Raw genomic sequence first — 17,258 nt, 5'->3', positions numbered from 1 at the left:
TGCGGATGTGCGGACAGCGGAAGTGCGACTGCGGAGTGGGTATGTCCCACAGAGTGTGTCATTGCCTTTCTCAGTCGTCGTGAGCAAGCCATCTCGATCATCTCATTACGCCAGCGAGACACTGCGTACACTTGGGCTCCGATCACACCGACGGCGGCTGTAGTGCCCATGCTGATGCAAGCCTCCGGAGGAGGATTAGCTTCCAGGGTATGCCTGATGATGGCATGCTCGGTAGAGATAAGGCTCTTCGCCAAAGTTCCGGATCTTGAGACTGACTCGTGGGTGCACATTCTCATGCTCAACAGAAATCCAGTGATCAAAAGCACAGCACGTAGCAGACCCGCGCTGAGTTGCTCAGGTACCTAGCAAGGTAAGTAGTAAATTGTAAGTCCCCTGATGAAGCCACCATGTCTACCTGTAGCACGGCGGTGAGAGGTTGAAGAAGCATTAGAAAATGGTGACTGTGACCTATTTCGACACCTGGATCAGGTGATGTAGTTCATACTCCGTTGTCAGTACTACCTACAGAGTACGGTACTAGATCACTTAGTACATTATACTATATCAGGGCACACCGACAGCCTGAGACAGGAGTACTACCGTGCTTCTACTAGTGTTTTCAAATTTTGTTAGTTGGGCAACTGTCATCATCAGGCACAGTCTCAAGTCCCAACATGATCACCTCCGACCCACTACTGTACTACTGTATCCTCTGCGAGGGACCAACGAGTATCGTGAATGGAAGTCCATCGTCAACAGAGAGATAGACTGTCAGGTCCATCACCGGGGATCAATTCATCTGGCCGGTCTTATCTGTGCCCTTACTACCTGTTCTATGGAATTGTGTTCTGTACTTTGTTTTAGGTTCAACTAAAAGAAGGGGTGTTTGATACGACGACCCATCCACCATATCGGTCGCACGCTCGGCCTCTCAGACCAAATCCTGCATCTCGACTGGAATTACTTCCTTTCTTTCTTCATCCTCTTCTCAATTTCTCCTAACGGACTGACATTGCTCGATTCAGGTCACACCGCGATGCACCTTCTGCCCGTGCTGTCCTACCACCCTCACTCATATCCCGCTCGACCCTTCCCTTGATCGAGGTGGCGAACTTCAAGATGAACCACAACGTCAACAACGACAACAACCAGTATAGTGCGCAGCCACCTGTAGCCCGGCTGTGCTGGGAGTCAAAGTGAGTCTAAGAGTGTGTGGCTGTGGCGCACGATCAATGTTTCTTCTTCCTTATCTTCGCTATACCTTGAGCATCGTCAACCGTGGCCGATCGGGTTCTTTGTCCAACACACTGGCGCATATGTGATCAGCGGTCCCAGAAAAGTCTCAATATCCAACGGCTCGGGCCTTGAACAAACGGTCTCTCGCACTGTCGCTGTGGCCCGGCAAGTTCTCGAAGGAAGCCTTCGAAGAAGAGCCCAAGAGTGCAACCAATCGATCGCCATGTGTCAAAGGGCCCGGTCTCGGCCACCACCACCATCGGTGTCTCTCATTTGCTCAGGATACCATACCATACGCAATTCGCACTGACAACGTCGTGGTTCAACACCTGTCCTCCAGACCCCTTCGATCCTTTTGCCGAGATAGGCTCCATATGCAAACCAGGGACGGTGAGTCAAATCGGCCAGCGATGGACCTCCCCTTGTTGGCTTCCGGGGGTGGACTCCGTTCCCGCACCGCCACTCCACACTTGGATGAATCATTTCGCTTTCTGCCGGTAGCTCATCCGCCGCATCTTTGCAATCTACAGCCCAAGCAGTTGAAGCTCGAGTCAAGATTGTGCAACTTGGCATCGATCAGACTGTTCTGATTGGCATTGAACCTTCATTACACTGCATTTGCCGCCTTTGACTCTTCTACATCCCTCTTTTTGTCATCAAGATTCACGGCTCGGGGTTCTTCTTTGGCTAACGGCTCCTCCAATGGACACAGTCGACTCCGGTAGTGCATCGGAGGTCGAGGACCAGTCGAAGACTTGGGGCTCGGACGCGCATATCCCAGCGGTTCAAGACACGCACACTTCGGCGCTGACGTATCCGCGAAGTGACTGTGGTATCGGTCACCGTGTGTTAGCCAGCCGGTCGGTACTGGCCCTCGTCATTGACGAGGAGTGTGTGTTTGCAGGTCTGCAGGGTGGTGACATTGTTGTAAGTGATTTGACGTGGATTGACCCAGTAGTTCACCCGCTTAGTCTACTTGATGCATCATCTCACTGTATTTCACAGGCCTGGTCATTGGACACGTATGAGCTGATCCTCTCGGTCCACGCACACGAAGAAAGTGTGCTCGGTCTGTATTTGTCCGAGGATGGCAACTATCTCTTCTCCAGCGGTGGAGATTCGGTCGTGAATGTGAGTTGCATTGATTCGACACGCTAATATTTCTAGAGAAATGTGCAGCATTAATTTTCCAATCAGGTATGGTCGACGAGGACCTTTGAGCGACTCTATTCAATCTACTCCCACCATGACGTGGGCGACATCTTTTCCGTAGTTTTTTCATCTAACAATGAGACGATCTACTGCGGTGCCCAGAACACCAGTATCCAGGTGCGCAATCCCCTTCCCCTCTTCAGAGAACGCATGTATAGATGTCCCAAGCTAATGACCTTTCGTACAGTGGTGCAACTTGTCAGAGGAAGGTTCACTGGATAAAACTCCAGCAGCCCATCCCTCAAAACGCACACACCGTTTCTTTGACTCCCGGGGGCCAGATGGCACTCGCGCACCACGCTCAACAGAAGGCGCTAGCGCGGTCTCGGAAGGAGGTCGCGTGCTCACCTTCAAAAGAGATCACCACAAGCTATTTGCTCACCATGGCTACATCTACGCAATGCTGCTAGTTAAGGGTCTGGTCGAGTCGGCCCCAACCGAGGAGGCATTGTTGACCGGTGCAGGAGATGGCGCGGTGAAGCTGTGGTGCCTGGGTCAGGAGCTGAACACTGCGCCGACCCAGATAGCGAAATTGCAAAATGGTGACTCGGTGCTCTCAATTGCGGTGGAGGGGTCCCTACTTTACTGTGGTCTGGCCGGTGGTGCTCTGAATATTTGGAATCTCGATTCGCAACAATTGGTCAAACGCATTGTCCAGCATACGGGTGATCTTTGGTCTGTGCACGTCATTCAGGGCGTTGCCATCTGTGGTGACTCTACCGGTACAGTCAAGGTATGCATGCATCTGTCAGCTTCCCTGCTTTCGCGAAGTCATCATCTCACACGTGGAAATAGAAATTCAACTCCCGCTTCGAAGAGGTGGGTGGTTGGACTGCCCATCAGGGTACGATGCTGGCCTCGGCAGTTGGACGCGTCAAAGACCGGCAAATTTATGCTACTGGTGGCAATGACAATAGCGTTGGTATCTGGGACTTGACAGAATTCTTCCTTTCCCAGGAAGAATTGCCCCCCATCAGCAATGGTATTTATACATCAGACATCCTCTCTCTTTTCCGCGGAGTGTGGCTTGATTTGCAAGGGCTAATGTCTTCAAGATGAAATGGTGAACACACTTGCCAAGTTTGTCTCCTTCAAGACCATCTCGGCCAGCCCCAAGTTCGCTGGGGAATGCAATCAGGGTGCTGCGTTCCTTCGTCGACACTGCAACTATCTTGGTGCGAAGACCAAATTGTTGACCACGGGCCAAGATACAAACCCCATTGTCTTTGCACGATTTTCTGCAACGTCGCCGCAGCCTACGGACAAGACCATCCTTTTCTACGGGCATTACGATATCGTCGGAGCAGATTTAAACCGCCCGAAGTGGAACTCAGATCCATATCAACTCACCTCAATCAACGGTTTCCTCTATGGTCGTGGCGTTTCCGACAATAAAGGACCTATCCTGGCCTCATTATATGCTGCAGCTGACCTGGCTCGTACCAAATCACTCCCGTGCAATGTTGTCTTCCTTATCGAAGGAGAAGAAGAGTCTGGTTCGCAGGGCTTCCACCAAACGGTGCACGAACACAAGGCCGAGATTGGACCTATAGACTACGTCTTGCTGGCCAACAGTTACTGGCTGGATGATTCAAATCCTTGCCTGACCTATGGACTGCGCGGCGTTGTCCACGCCAATCTCATCGTCACGAGCGACCATCCCGATCTCCATAGCGGTATCGACGGAAGTTCGCTCCTAGACGAACCTGTCAAGGACCTCTCGATGCTCGTGTCCACTCTCGTCGGACGCAAGGGCAAGATCAATCTGCCCGATTTTCACGACGCCGTTCGCCCCCTGTCCGAGGCCGAACGCAAGCGCTTCGAAGCCATTGCCGACGTCCTGCTCCCACAGCATCCCGAGATCTCCGATCGTCAAGCTCTCATCAAGTCGCTCATGTACCGCTGGCGGGAGCCCTCCCTGACCGTGCACTCAATGGAGGTCCCCGGCAACAAGAGCGGCACCACGACCATCGCTCGCCGAGCCAAGGCAAGCCTATCGATCCGTATCGTTCCAGATCAACAAGCCGACGAAGTCGCCGCCACCCTGACGGCCTTTGCTCAGGAGCAATTCGATCTCCTCGAATCTCAAAACGATCTGACCGTGGAAATCACCGGTAAGTCAGACGCCTGGCTTGGAGACCCCGACAACCAGATCTTTGCCACGCTCTCCGAGGCGATCAGCACCGCGTGGAGTCCAGACCATCTTCAGAAATCCAAACATCAATATCCTATCCCTCGTCTCGACTCCGGCCTCTCTGCGTCGACAGGCGCTACCGCCAATCCCGGCACAGACGCACACGCAAACACCGACACTACCGGCAACTCGGACTCCTCCAACTGCCCAATCCATCTCCCCCGTCAAAAGTCCTCCGATAGTCTCGCCTCCCACGTTGACCGCGTAATCCTCTCATCAACAACAACATCCGGCAAAGCCGCTGCCCGCAAACGCTCCTCGCAAAGCACAGCCCCCGTTCCAACATCCAACACCCTCGCCAAATCCGCATCCACACACTCAACCGAGTCCGCAAACCCACTACCCTTACCACCCCCGTCCCGAACCCTCTTCGAAGCACTCTCGTCGCAGGACACTCCCTCGACCCTGAACCCCAACCAAGGACCGCCATCAACCCCACTCCAACCCTCAACATCCATATCCCAATCCCAATCGACATCAAAATCACCACCAACATCAGTAACACCCCCTATTAAACCAATCTTCATCCGCGAAGGAGGCTCCATCCCCACCATCCGCTTCCTCGAAAAAGAATTCGGTGCGCCTGCAGCCAATCTGCCCTGCGGCCAGGCGAGTGATAACGCGCATTTGGACAATGAGCGAATGAGAGTGGAGAATTTGTTTAAGAGTCGTGAGATTTTCAGATACGTGTTTGGAAATTTGACGTGATTGGCACTGGCAATGGCACTGACACTTTGGAATTTTGATTCGCGATGTGCGGTTGTGGTTGTGTTTGGAAAGTGCACTTGCCAAGAGAGGGGAAGCAAAGAGAGACAGTTGATGATAGGATGAGAGGAGAGTAGGGCGCTTGCCCTTCTCTCTTCTTTTTCTTTTTCGGGTCTGTGAGAGGTGGATCTCGAGGGATTCGGGGGTAGGAATACGCTCGTTTCGTTTCGGCGACTTTATAAGAGGAAATCAGAGTTTATACTCTTTCTGTATGACGAGTCGAGAGACAAATCTACCTTACTAAGAGCAATTGAATCAAGAGTATAATTTACCTGATCTTATTCTCGGGCTTCACTCCGATCGCGCGGCCTTTCCAATGCAATTACAATCCCGATAAACTTCCAAAGCAAGCCTCAGCTACTGCTCGTCATGCGGTTAACCAAAGAATCATTTTACATCAACGCTATCGTGCAATTGAATAGTCAATACAATTCAAACCTCATGGACTTCCAAAACACAAAGATTATCATCAAATAAGCGGGGGTATAACCTAGCAACGTCATACATTTCCTGTCATCCAATTCATCCAATGCAGACACAAAACACGAGGAAGCGCTCATTGCCTTGGTACTGGGTTGTTCTCCCTACAAGAGACTCTCGTATTTGTCCAGACCTTGTTTTTGCGGGATCTGAGGTTGTTGGTGATGTTGGTGCTGCTGTAATTGCTGTTGTTGTTGGGATTGGCGGAAAAAGGGCGCAGGTTTTGATTCTTGGTGCATGTTTTGTGAGGGAGATCGAAGGGTGTTGGATGGTGAAGCCGTATTGTTGAAATTGTTGGGAGGAGGAGGAATGGAAAAGGCGGAGTAATTGGAAGCTTGCTGTGAAAGCGTTGTTGGCCGTGCTATGGAGGGTTGACTGGACGGTGCTTCTGACATGAATGCAGTATTGCCTCCTCGATGAGCTCCCTGGGGTTGCATGTTCCAAGTGTTGGTTGATGGTTGCATTGCTGGGAAGGATGATATCGGCGGCGAAGATTGTCTGCTCGGCTCCAAGGACGGAATTGCGCCAAGCTTTTGATCCGGGGTGATGGATCGGAACCCGAATTGGCTCTGTGATGCCAGATGATGGCGTGTTTGGCTACTTGTCGACCGGGAAAGACCTGGCAGCTCGGGGGTCTGGCTTGCTGAAGCGGCTTCTGAAACCATGCCGCCCCAGAGATCAACATCTTGGCTATTCGTGGCTCCTGAGCTCTTTCCAAGTACGAGACGCTCGAAATTGGTTCTGCCGTCGTCCATGTCTGGTGCTGTGAGATCGGGTGCAGATGATGCGGCATTGTTGGCTGCTGCTTGGAATCCACCGGAGCCACCTCCAGATGAAAGCTCCTGCAGCTTTCGCTTTTGCTCCTTTTCAATCTTGCCTGACAGGGATTTGATCACTGTCATGAACTCGTTGAATTGCTCCAAATTCAACAAGGGACCAAGACTGAAGCTCCACAGTACGGGCAAAACTTCGAGGGCGAGGAATTCGGTATCCGCGACTTTTCCAACTTGGCGGAAGACCTTCAAAGCCGCCATCATCACGGACGGTTCCTTTGTCTTGATGGCCTTGAGGGATGGGACAAGCTTCTCTTGGATCGTGTATTTGTCCAAGATGGAAGGTTTGGCGGATGGCTTTGTTTGAACGGTGCCGTTGAGATCGTCCTCTAGATCGTTGCTCTCTGTAGGCGCGGCTCCGCAAAGGATGCTGAAGGCTTCGAGGCCGCGGACTTTGATGGCAAGGCTGCTGGTGCGACTGAATGTGGTGGCGATCGGTGGGAAAACCTCATTCTTCACAGTGCTAAAGTCCAGAACTGGCAGCATGACATGGAGACATTTCAAGGAGGCATCGACCAAGGTGTGAGTGGGCGAATCCATGCCCAATCTAATCAGGGGAAGGATATCTGTTCGTCCATGTCAGCATGGCGGTCGATTCAAGATCTGATCAATCAGGGAATACAAACGAACCATCTTTAAATTCACTGCCCGAGCAATTCTCTGCAATCAGCTTCATATTTTCAAATATGACCATGAGTCCAGCATCTTTCTTGGAGTCCCGGTCTTGGCTCGCCGGTTTGGAAGAAGGTGTACCAAACACTTCTTTGAGGCGCGGAATGACCTTTTCTGGCAGTGCACGGCGCCCACTGGGAATTCTGGACAAGATTCCAAACACATTTTGCAGAATCAACGGTAGTAATTCACGGTCTTTGATCTCATCCAGTAAGGCCCCCAGCAACTTCTTTTCCAGGACAGACACTGGAAAATCCGGAAGCACGCGTTGAAGGCCCCGGAGGAATTGAGTCTTCTCGTTTGCGTTCTTGGTCGGCAAGGTTTCCAGGAAACGAATCGTAGAGACCAAGACATTGTCAAAGTATTGCGATTGCTGGAATTCCCGCGCATTCATGCGTTGTGCCGGTCTTCGAGTGATCAGTCGTGGCAAAACATGGGACAAAACATCACGAGGGATCGTTTGGGAGCAAAGAAAGTTGTTGTTCTGAGATGGAGTGGTGGATGGAGAGCTCAAGAGCTTCTTATACGTGGTCAGATTGCCATGCGTCTGCAAGGGAGACAGATGAGGCGAGTTATACAGCGCGACTATGATCAGGCCCAGCGAAAAAAGATCCGCGGCCGAAGATACATTGGAGTCGAATGCAAAATCTGGTGACGTATAATCCATGTTCAATTGCACCGATGCTGGTAGTCTAGGATCCTGATACAGAACTTCCGAAACGGCCAATGGAGGTAGCGTGGATCGGGTCTCTGAAGCATCCGGGGGACCAGCAAAGCCAAGACCGGAGATCTTCCAGTCGGATTTGGCGTTGACATAGATCGCATCCGGATTCAAATTTCCATGGACCAAGCCAGCTGATTCATGGAGGAATTCGAGACCCTTGGCCACTTGCAGCAGACCCTTTTGAATCTCCAATTCATCAATCTCGATTTCGCGCCGTCGCCTTGTGCCATCGGCATCCTGCACCACATAACGACTGCCACGTGCACTGGAGCCCGACGAGCCCTCTTGTTCGTTCTTGTCCAGCAAAAGTCCCGACAGGGAGGCGGTCAAGTGCTCCGTTGCAAACATGAGACCTCCATTGCGAGTCTCTTCCACGGGCTCCAGCACTTGCAGTATTGAGGGATGTCGCAAGCGAGCCAAATTGCTCGCTTCCCGTTTCAGCCGCTCAATGACATCTTCCTGCAGCTTCTTAGGATTCCCCCTGACCGGCCGAATCCCCCCGATCGAGGCTCCAGGACCTTGCGGTCGAATATGAATACTGAAGCTGGGGTGCCCGTCGACTTTTTCTTCGCGTCGTGGATTTTCCAAGGACCCGAGTAGATGGTCGGGTGCGGTGAGATCTGGTAGTTGGCGGAGATATTGGAGCTGAAGGACTTCAGCGCATTCGAGAACATGCTGGCTGTTTGCGACGCACGTAACGGCGGCCCCTCATCCAAACGATCGGGCTCAGGGGAAAGTCAATTCAGCACTTCACAGCTGATTGTTGTACCGGCGTGTGACAGATCGCATGACCAAATGGGCAGCAATGGACTTATTCTGGAGCGCCTGCAGACTGTCGTTGTCTTGCACGATGCTCTCTTTGTCGCGCGGGCGGATCTTGAAGGCCCCGAGTCAACAATCAATGGCGGCTCACGAATTCATCAATGCTCTCGAGCTCGGCAGCGATAACGAGCTATCGCGGGTGCGGGTGGAGTCACGTGTCGTCATCCCCCATGGTCGCTGTATCTAGTAATTTGATCTACTATCTACCTACCCTACAGCTATCAAACTAATAGACTCCAAACCGAATCCTGCAATTGACTCTTCTGCTCGTGCATCTCAACGGCCCAATGATTCAGCATGTATTCTCGCAATTTTAATCAAGACCCGTCCAAGACTCTCGTCTGCAGTCGGCATCAATGATAGCGGCTTGCGTCGGCTTAAAGACTACGTGCCCGCAGAATCGCGCCCTTCAGTTGATCCGAGATCGGATCAGTAGATGGAATCAGCACTGTTGATTGGGTTCCTCCCGCGCCCGCGCATCTGAGTCATGCTGTACTGTCAGCAACTTGCCCGGGCGGTGAAGCGCTTGTTGCTGCTGTTGCGCGCCGCGGAGTTGAGCCTGTCCTCCGCAGTTTGGTCTGGAAGTGCGGTGCGGAGTAGTTATCGCGCATTTAAATTCCGCTAGTGCGTCCCCAAAGTATTCTTCAGATAATCTGACGGTTGTATCTGACAATCTCTCCCGCAGCAATGAAGACCTTCCAACAACTGACTCGCCGGAAGGCCCTCGCTGGCCTCGCGACTCCCCGTTTGACATCACACAGTTTCGCGGTTCACCGGTCATGGCAAAGAAATTTCGGCGTCACGACTGCGGTCGCCTCGCAGCAGCTCGCTGATTTGGATGTCTCGAAATTATCTGTGACCAAGACCACGACGCCCAAGGAGTTGACCCCTAACAAGGACTTGGTGTTTGGCAAAACCTTCACTGGTACGGACTCTGTGTTTGTACGCCATTGTTTTATGGAAGGCCTATCAATGCTAATTTGGAATTATGTGAAGATCATATGCTCACCGTCGAATGGACCGCTACCGACGGCTGGCATTCGCCGCAGATCATTCCCTACCAGAACCTCAGCCTGGATCCCTCCACATGTGTCTTCCACTATGCATTTGAATGTTTCGAGGGAATGAAGGCATACAAGGATAAAAATGGCGGGATTCGACTCTTCCGTCCCAACAAGAACATGGAGCGCTTGAACAAGTCGTCAGCCCGCATTGCTCTTCCTACCTTCGATGGAGAGGCTTTGACACGTCTTATTGGAGAATTCGTCAAGTTGGACGAACGCTTCATTCCAGAGTGAGCATTGACCAGATCGCTCTTTTCGATGTATCGCAAGACTGATGACAAGGCAACCAGTGCTCGTGGCTACTCGCTTTACCTTCGACCCACCATGATTGGTACTCAGAAGACATTGGGTGTCGGACCTCCCGGGTCCGCCATGCTCTTTGTCATTGCCAGTCCCGTGGGGCCCTACTACCCTACCGGCTTCAAGGCCATCTCTCTGGAAGCCACCGACTACGCCGTCCGGGCCTGGCCCGGCGGTGTGGGCGACAAAAAGCTCGGTGCCAACTACGCTCCTTGCATCTTGCCCCAGCTTCAGGCCGCCTCGCGGGGCTTCCAGCAGAACTTGTGGCTTTTCGGTGAGGAGGAGTACGTGACCGAGGTCGGCACCATGAACCTCTTCCTGGCCATCAAGAACAAGGAAACCGGTCAGAAGGAGCTCATCACCGCTCCTTTGGACGGCACTATCCTGGAGGGTGTCACTCGTGACTCCGTCCTTGCTCTCGCCCGCGAGCGCCTCGCTCCTCAGGGCTGGGAGATCTCCGAGCGCAAGATCCGTATGGCCGATGTTGCACAGGCTGCTCAAGAGGGCCGCCTCATTGAGGTCTTCGGCGCCGGTACCGCAGCCATTGTCAGCCCGGTTCGCAACATCAGCTACCGCGGCCAGATGGTCGACTGCGGTCTGAAGCAGGATGAGGAGGCCGGTGAGATTGCCCTCCAGATGAAGAGCTGGATCGAGGCTATTCAGTACGGTGATGAGCAGCACGCTTGGAGGTAAGCTGACCGAAGACTGAAAATGGAAATACGTGAAACGAAGACTGACCCTCCTAACAGCATCAAAATCTAAACCCGCCTCTCTCGCGTCACCTGATCATACACATATAGAAAAGATCATAATCGACATTCTTGGATGACATACTGCATTGTGGACTTTTAAAATTCGGCTGTCATGCATCATGCCCGTGCAAAAGCGAGACCTTGTGCTCTGATCTCTGAATATCGAGATTCACTCACCCCTTCTCGAAATCATGCAATTACCTTGCAGAAATAATCCGTTGTTCCTTGTCTTGTAGTTGTGATCAGTCATCGATGCCTCATGCATCCATCCATAGTTACAGACATCTACAACAGTGGTATCCCAGGTCGACACGGATTAGTAGCAGCAAGTGCCGAGTACCATACAATTTTAACCCGCTTGGTACTTTTCTTATCTGGACCCTGTGGAGCAATGGCGCAGTTTGGCGCGTAGTGTCGGCTCAAAGGCGGAACTCTGTGTTCATCGATCATTGGCATTGCCGAGAGCTGTTCCACCCGATGTCATATGACATATGTAGTGTCCATGACCCATACTCCAATGCCTCCATAGAGATAGCTCCTGGAACAAAATCAATAACTCCAGTGTCCATGCAGTATTTGCGTGGCTTTACGCCGCGTTTGCTTCCCCGGAGCTCCGCCGTACCTCCGCTACCCCTCAGTTATCGCGTGACTTCCGCAGTACACCGACTGCCCAGACTTCGTTCTTCATTCTCCCACTCACACAGCTTGCGACAATCAGTCATGATGGATGCCAGCGTCAAGCAACACTATTTGGCTGACTCCCCGCCTAGCGTGGTGCGGCTGGAGATCAAGTCGCACTTTGATACTTTGAAAGATGAGAGTCTTCGCCGATATGCCCATTACATGAGCAGGTCAGTTACCTTGTGAATTACTACATAAGCGATGCGACGAGATGTTGCAACACATCGTATCATGTGTGTCTAACTCGTATGCTGGATGCTGACTAGCTTATGTATAAATCTAGAGCCGCCTTCGAAGGTACTCGTGTGACTTTGCGCCAGGTTTCACCCGAGTCAGAGCCCATCTACGATTTGATTCTTGCTCTCCATGCGGCTTGCAATGGAGACTGGAAGAGCCTGGCTCAAAAGACTCAGGTCAGCGATGAAGACCTCCGCTATTTCCTCGAATATGCCGCACAATTCTTAGGCAACTGTGGCAACTACAAGGGCTTTGGTGATTCCAAGTTCATCCCCCGGATTTCAGCATCAGCGCTCGAAGCTCTGTGCTCCAGCGCCTCAGAAACCAAGGAAGCTTTCAAAAAGGCCAACAGTACCGGTGGCGGCATCTACGAGACCAGCGAACAGTCCTTGATGCACCTAGGTTACCCAGCGGACGGGCACATGACCACTTACTACCCAGACTCGCCTACCATCACCAAGGACGAAATCACCGCTATTGGAGATTTGATGGAGAAGAAGGGACTTGCCTTGGAAAATACGAGAATTCGCAAGACCTCATCGGGCGATTTCGAGCTTTTGGTCGCTTCGGGAGTTGCCAACCCTCCTGCGAGGGATCGTGATCTCGGCGAAACGGATACTTTTGAGATGGATGGTGCTCTGAAGGGCAAGACACTCCGCTTGGTCTTTGGAGACTATCAAGAGCAAATGGCCAAGATTGCACACAGCATCAAGTTGGCCGAGAAGAATGCCGCAAACGAGAACCAGAAGAAGATGCTTGATGCCTATGCGCTCTCATTCGGTGCTGGCTCTATCGAAGCTTTCAAGGAGAGTCAGCGCGTTTGGGTTAAGGACCAAAAACCTGCTTTGGAGACAAATCTTGGATTTGTCGAGACCTACCGTGATCCCCATGGTGTTCGTGGAGAGTGGGAAGGTTTTGTTGCTCTGGTAAGAGGCTCTCTCCCTTTCATTCCGTTTTTGCGTCGACCTGACTTGCTAACTCACTGCGCAGGTGAATCTGGAGCGCACTCGCGCGTTTGGCGCTTTGGTGGACAGCGCTGAAAGCATGATCCCCAAGCTTCCCTGGGGTAAGGACTTTGAGAAAGACAAGTTCCTCAGCCCTGACTTTACCTCCTTGGAAGTGTTGAGCTTCGCTTGCTCAGGCTTGCCTGCTGGTATTAATCTGCCAAACTACGACGATATCCGCCAGAATCTGGGCTTCAAGAACGTCTCCCTCGGCAACGTTCTCAGCGCCAAGGCGCCCAATGAGCCTATTCCATTCATTGCCGAGAAGGACCAGGAAGTCTTCCGTCGCTGCCGTGATCCGGCGTTCGAAGTTCAGGTCGGTATCCATGAGCTTCTCGGACACGGTACCGGCAAACTGCTGCAAGAGACCGCGCCAGGCCAGTACAACTTTGACATCTCGAACCCGCCCGTCAGCCCGGTCACCGGTAAGCCTGTCTCGACCTGGTACAAGCCCGGTCAGACATGGAGCTCGGTGTTCGGCGCAATTGCCTCCTCCTATGAGGAATGTCGCGCCGAGTGCGTTGCCATGGTCTTGGGCTGCGACTTCGAGATTCTCAAAATCTTTGGCTTTGGCGACGGCAAGGAGGACATGGCCGGCGAGGCTGGCGATGTCCTCTACGCAGCTTATCTCCAGATGGCTCGCGCTGGTCTTGTTGCTCTCGAATTCTGGGACCCCAAGACCCAGAAGTGGGGACAGGCTCACATGCAGGCTCGCTACAGCATTCTGCGTACATTCCTCGATGCAGGCGACGACTTTGTGAAGCTGTCTTATACCAAGGAAGACTTGTCTGATCTAGAGATTCACCTCGATCGCTCCAAGATCCTGAGCCACGGTCGGCCTGCCGTTGCCAAGTACTTGCAGAAGCTGCACGTCTACAAGAGTACTGCTGATATTGAGGCCGGTAAGGGCATGTATGATCAGATCACTTCCGTCGATAAGTGGTGGGGTTCGCAGGTGCGGGAGGTTGTTCTTAAGAACAAGGTTCCTCGCAAGGTGTTTGTGCAGGCCAACACTGTTTTGGATGGAGACAAGGTCACTTTGAAGGAGTATGAGCCGACCTTGGAGGGCATGATCCAGTCTTTCGTGGATCGAAATGTGTAAATGAAAAAGTTACATTCCACATAGCCAGGATCCACTGTCATATGACATTCCATGAGCGCTTCCATTTGTATGTTACCAGGTTTGGAGGTTGGATTAGGAAGTACGAGACATAAAATGAGATGGCCGGTGTATCAATCCATGTCTGTACCAGCCCTATAGGTAGGTAGGGGCAGGGACCTAGATCGATCGTCGAGCCTCGTCTGTTAGCGTTGACAAATATATAATGTTCTCAAGTCTCGGACTTGAATATGTCAAAAACACTTCAACCTAATGAGATCTACGCAGGACGTAGATGAATGGATTCGCTTTGTCGTAGGTACAGGACTAGGATCATCATTGACCTACCTATATATACATGAAGATATGCTGCAACCACTTTTCAAAATTATTGCTCATGATATTTGCCGCTCAATGAACAAGTTCTTGAATTAGTCTACAGATTAGTGAAGAGCTTATATCACAAGCTTAAGTAGATCACCACCTGTGATATAGGTTCTTCACACTATTTTGTTCTGTGAAGAGTGCTAGGTAACTTCCAAAAGATCGAAGTATAGGTATACAAATGTTGAAGCGACTCTGCTAACCACAACAACAGATTTCAATCCACAAGGTTTGCTAGACTAAAGAGATGAGCTGTCATGATTTCCCTACTGATAAGAGGGCTCGATCTCGCCCCTACAACAAACTCTACTCGAGTGCCGGGCGGCGGTTGAAAGCATCGGAGACTCGACCGTGTGCCGTCAGATGTAGACTTACCGCCACAGCAACGGAGTGGTCACTGGTCAGTGGACTACTACGTTAGCGCCGAGCCCCCATCGTCACCTCCTCTTTTGATTCACCACCAATCTCCCATTTCGCCAGCTGTTTGTACCAATACTGAGACAGTCCATGCAATCTTGCTGTCTACATATATTATAAGCACATCAGTCGTCAAGAAAAGGCGATCTTCCAATAGATAAGTCTACTAGCACAGGTGCGCGGGCTCTCCATCCCGGTCATTGCGACTTCTCCTGATCGACATTGTAGCGGACCGCCCCCTCAAGCAACGCAATCCCCAGAACTTGTCCAGATCAGCCGCCTTGTTCGGGTATAAGCCTGATCTCTCGAGAACACAACGTGTCGGACAGTTCGCAATCCAGACAATCACCAACCACGGCGTGCCCGCCGTCCCCAACGAACTCCCTTGTGGAGGAAGAAAGCTACTTTACCCCCCCGCCGCGCTCGCCATCCCACGCCTCTGCCTCGAGCTCCGCCTGCAACAGTCCTCCGCCTTTCTCCTCACTCTTCGCCTCGGCCCATCCTGACCAACACGTATTCACCGAATCTTCAGCCTCCGCTTCAGCTCCAGAATTTGCGCCGACACAGCCCGTAGACGACTCGATCCAATCGGCCCCATCGTCGGCCGTCGTCGCAGACACCAAAGCGTCCTTCTCCGAACCAAAGGGGGACGGTCTTGGTAAGAATACCGACGACGGGGAACCGCCGCCACCATATACAGAGGGCTATAGTCCACTTGAATCATTCACGTACGTGATGGCTGCTGCGGGAGGCGCATCGAGCATTATTACCCAGGTCCAACAGACTGGCGGGCCACCAATCAACACCCTAGGAGGTATGTTTCCGCTTTTTAAACGGAGCGAAGCTTTGAGCTGTGAAATCTAACTTATCCCGCTTGACATTAGATATCGGCGGTGATGAGCACATCACATTGGACCTGCGGTGAGCATATCTATCACACTTGCACTTCCTTGAATGACGTGTTTCTGACTCTTTCATACAGTGGCACACGGTTCACATTGTCGCGTGATGAGCTACTGACTCTTCCGGAGTTTGTTTTGCTCTCTCTATTTCCAAACGGACTTCTCCCAGATGGACATATGAGCGGCTTCCACGAGGGCGATATTTACCCTGTTGATGTGAGTGATTGCACTGCCATAGTGAAACTCTTTGCTTGGATCATGATCACCTTCTAATAGTCTGTAGTATGACCCGACCTCGCTTCAGTTCATGCTAGACTTTTTCCGATCTGTCGCGCATTCCATTCCGTCAACCCAGCCCTCTGGATCGACCTCTCCTGACCTTGACGCCCCGGAGCTCATGCACAATCCAGCGCGGGAAATGCTCCAAGACCGTGCTGGAATTATCGTCCTCCGCGAAGATCTTGATTTCTATGTGATTCCACCTCGCGCGGACATTGGCCATGAAGAGATGCTGGAAGTTAAGCGCGCTGCTGGCCGCGCCTTACTCAAGCAGAATGGGATCTTCTCTGGCCTGCGGAAGAGCGAGGAAGTAGGCTCGACTGAGCAGCACCTGATTGAGATGCTGACGGCAGGGTGAGCTTCTACCACTGGGACTTTTCATTCATGATTCTCTAGTACTAATCATCTGGACAGTGGCTTTGACCGAGATGACGCTTGGGGACATCGGGCCCCTGAGCCCAACAAGGCAGTCATCTGCAGCCTGGCTCTCGCCAAACTTCGTACCGACATCCGTGGTGACATTGCAGGCAGTAATGCCGTGGGTATGGCCCAGAAGCTTCTTCTCTTCTGGCGCAAGCCTGCTCGTCGCTGCTGGTGGGAAGGCGTGGACCTGGATGACGTTGAAGGCGTGCACGGCCAGGTCAAAGTCTGGATCCGGAGAGTGTGGACATTGGAAATGGTGAGCTTTTCTAAACCTTCCTCCAGTCAATGCAAAAAGATTGAATGCTAATGATTTTTTCCCTCACAGAGTGTCATCGGTCTCCGATGAAATGTTTGTCTGTGCCTATCTGTGCCTTTTCTTTGTTTTAGTCTGATCTTGTTTTCTTTCATATCGCCTTACTGCATCTGTACCTATACCCAGATCCACCGTCTCATCGCCAAACATATTTACCACCTTAGTGACTCTCTCATTTTTGGAACCTTGATCTCTTCTCAAAAGTTCATTCTGTTCGTTACAAACACTCCTTGCCTACTTGTAATCTGGTAGTCCGAATGAATATCCTTGCGAAGTTATCAAGAATGTCCCTCTAGTGCTAGAGAGGTCCTCGTCTTTAGTTGGCTTTGCAGGAGACCCCGTCGAATGCTTAAGTGACATCCTGTGCGTACTACCTAACCGCCAGCTAGTACGTCTGAGGAGAAGTTGAATAGGTATTCCAATGAAGTCAAAGGGAAGAAGAGAGGGACGAAGCAACAGGGTAGA

The 17,258-nt window shown here is 51.8% G+C and overlaps 5 protein-coding genes across 5 annotated transcripts; 4 read left to right on the top strand and 1 right to left on the bottom strand.

Annotated features, from left to right (window-relative positions):
- Positions 1 to 1,938: 1,938 nt before the first annotated feature.
- Positions 1,939 to 5,350, top strand: N7539_000766 (glutamine amidotransferase subunit DUG2; the record flags this gene model as incomplete). The annotated part of the gene is made up of 6 exons (XM_056930370.1): positions 1,939 to 2,163; positions 2,242 to 2,367; positions 2,434 to 2,565; positions 2,636 to 3,181; positions 3,244 to 3,430; positions 3,504 to 5,350. The coding sequence occupies 6 exons, from the start codon at positions 1,939 to 1,941 to the stop codon at positions 5,348 to 5,350; spliced, it is 3,063 nt and encodes a 1,020-aa protein (XP_056794663.1).
- Positions 5,351 to 5,991: 641 nt separating this feature from the next.
- N7539_000765 (putative protein kinase Scy1) lies at positions 5,992 to 8,790 on the bottom strand (the record flags this gene model as incomplete). Its single annotated transcript, XM_056930369.1, has 3 exons — positions 5,992 to 7,286; positions 7,351 to 8,575; positions 8,635 to 8,790. 3 exons carry the CDS (start codon positions 8,788 to 8,790, stop codon positions 5,992 to 5,994), a joined length of 2,676 nt encoding a protein of 891 aa, XP_056794662.1.
- An 835-nt stretch (positions 8,791 to 9,625) lies between these two features.
- On the top strand, positions 9,626 to 11,064 carry N7539_000764 (branched-chain amino acid aminotransferase, cytosolic; the record flags this gene model as incomplete). The annotated part of the gene is made up of 4 exons (XM_056930368.1): positions 9,626 to 9,863; positions 9,935 to 10,232; positions 10,293 to 10,991; positions 11,052 to 11,064. The coding sequence occupies 4 exons, from the start codon at positions 9,626 to 9,628 to the stop codon at positions 11,062 to 11,064; spliced, it is 1,248 nt and encodes a 415-aa protein (XP_056794661.1).
- A 557-nt stretch (positions 11,065 to 11,621) lies between these two features.
- Positions 11,622 to 14,078, top strand: N7539_000763 (dipeptidyl-peptidase III; the record flags this gene model as incomplete). The annotated part of the gene is made up of 3 exons (XM_056930367.1): positions 11,622 to 11,905; positions 12,019 to 12,898; positions 12,963 to 14,078. The coding sequence occupies 3 exons, from the start codon at positions 11,622 to 11,624 to the stop codon at positions 14,076 to 14,078; spliced, it is 2,280 nt and encodes a 759-aa protein (XP_056794660.1).
- A 1,071-nt stretch (positions 14,079 to 15,149) lies between these two features.
- On the top strand, positions 15,150 to 16,826 carry N7539_000762 (putative general stress response protein Whi2; the record flags this gene model as incomplete). The annotated part of the gene is made up of 6 exons (XM_056930366.1): positions 15,150 to 15,604; positions 15,628 to 15,690; positions 15,859 to 15,994; positions 16,062 to 16,411; positions 16,472 to 16,736; positions 16,806 to 16,826. Coding segments are annotated over 6 exons (1,290 nt in total), but the record flags the coding sequence as incomplete, so codon positions are not given.
- Positions 16,827 to 17,258: the final 432 nt, after the last annotated feature.

Source organism: Penicillium diatomitis (assembly GCF_028827545.1).
Source record: "Penicillium diatomitis strain IBT 30728 chromosome Unknown utg000001l_segment0_segment0, whole genome shotgun sequence".
NCBI lineage: Eukaryota > Fungi > Ascomycota > Eurotiomycetes > Eurotiales > Aspergillaceae > Penicillium > Penicillium diatomitis.
The sequence above is the reverse complement of the archived record's forward strand: the minus strand, read 5'-3'. Positions and strand labels throughout refer to the sequence as shown.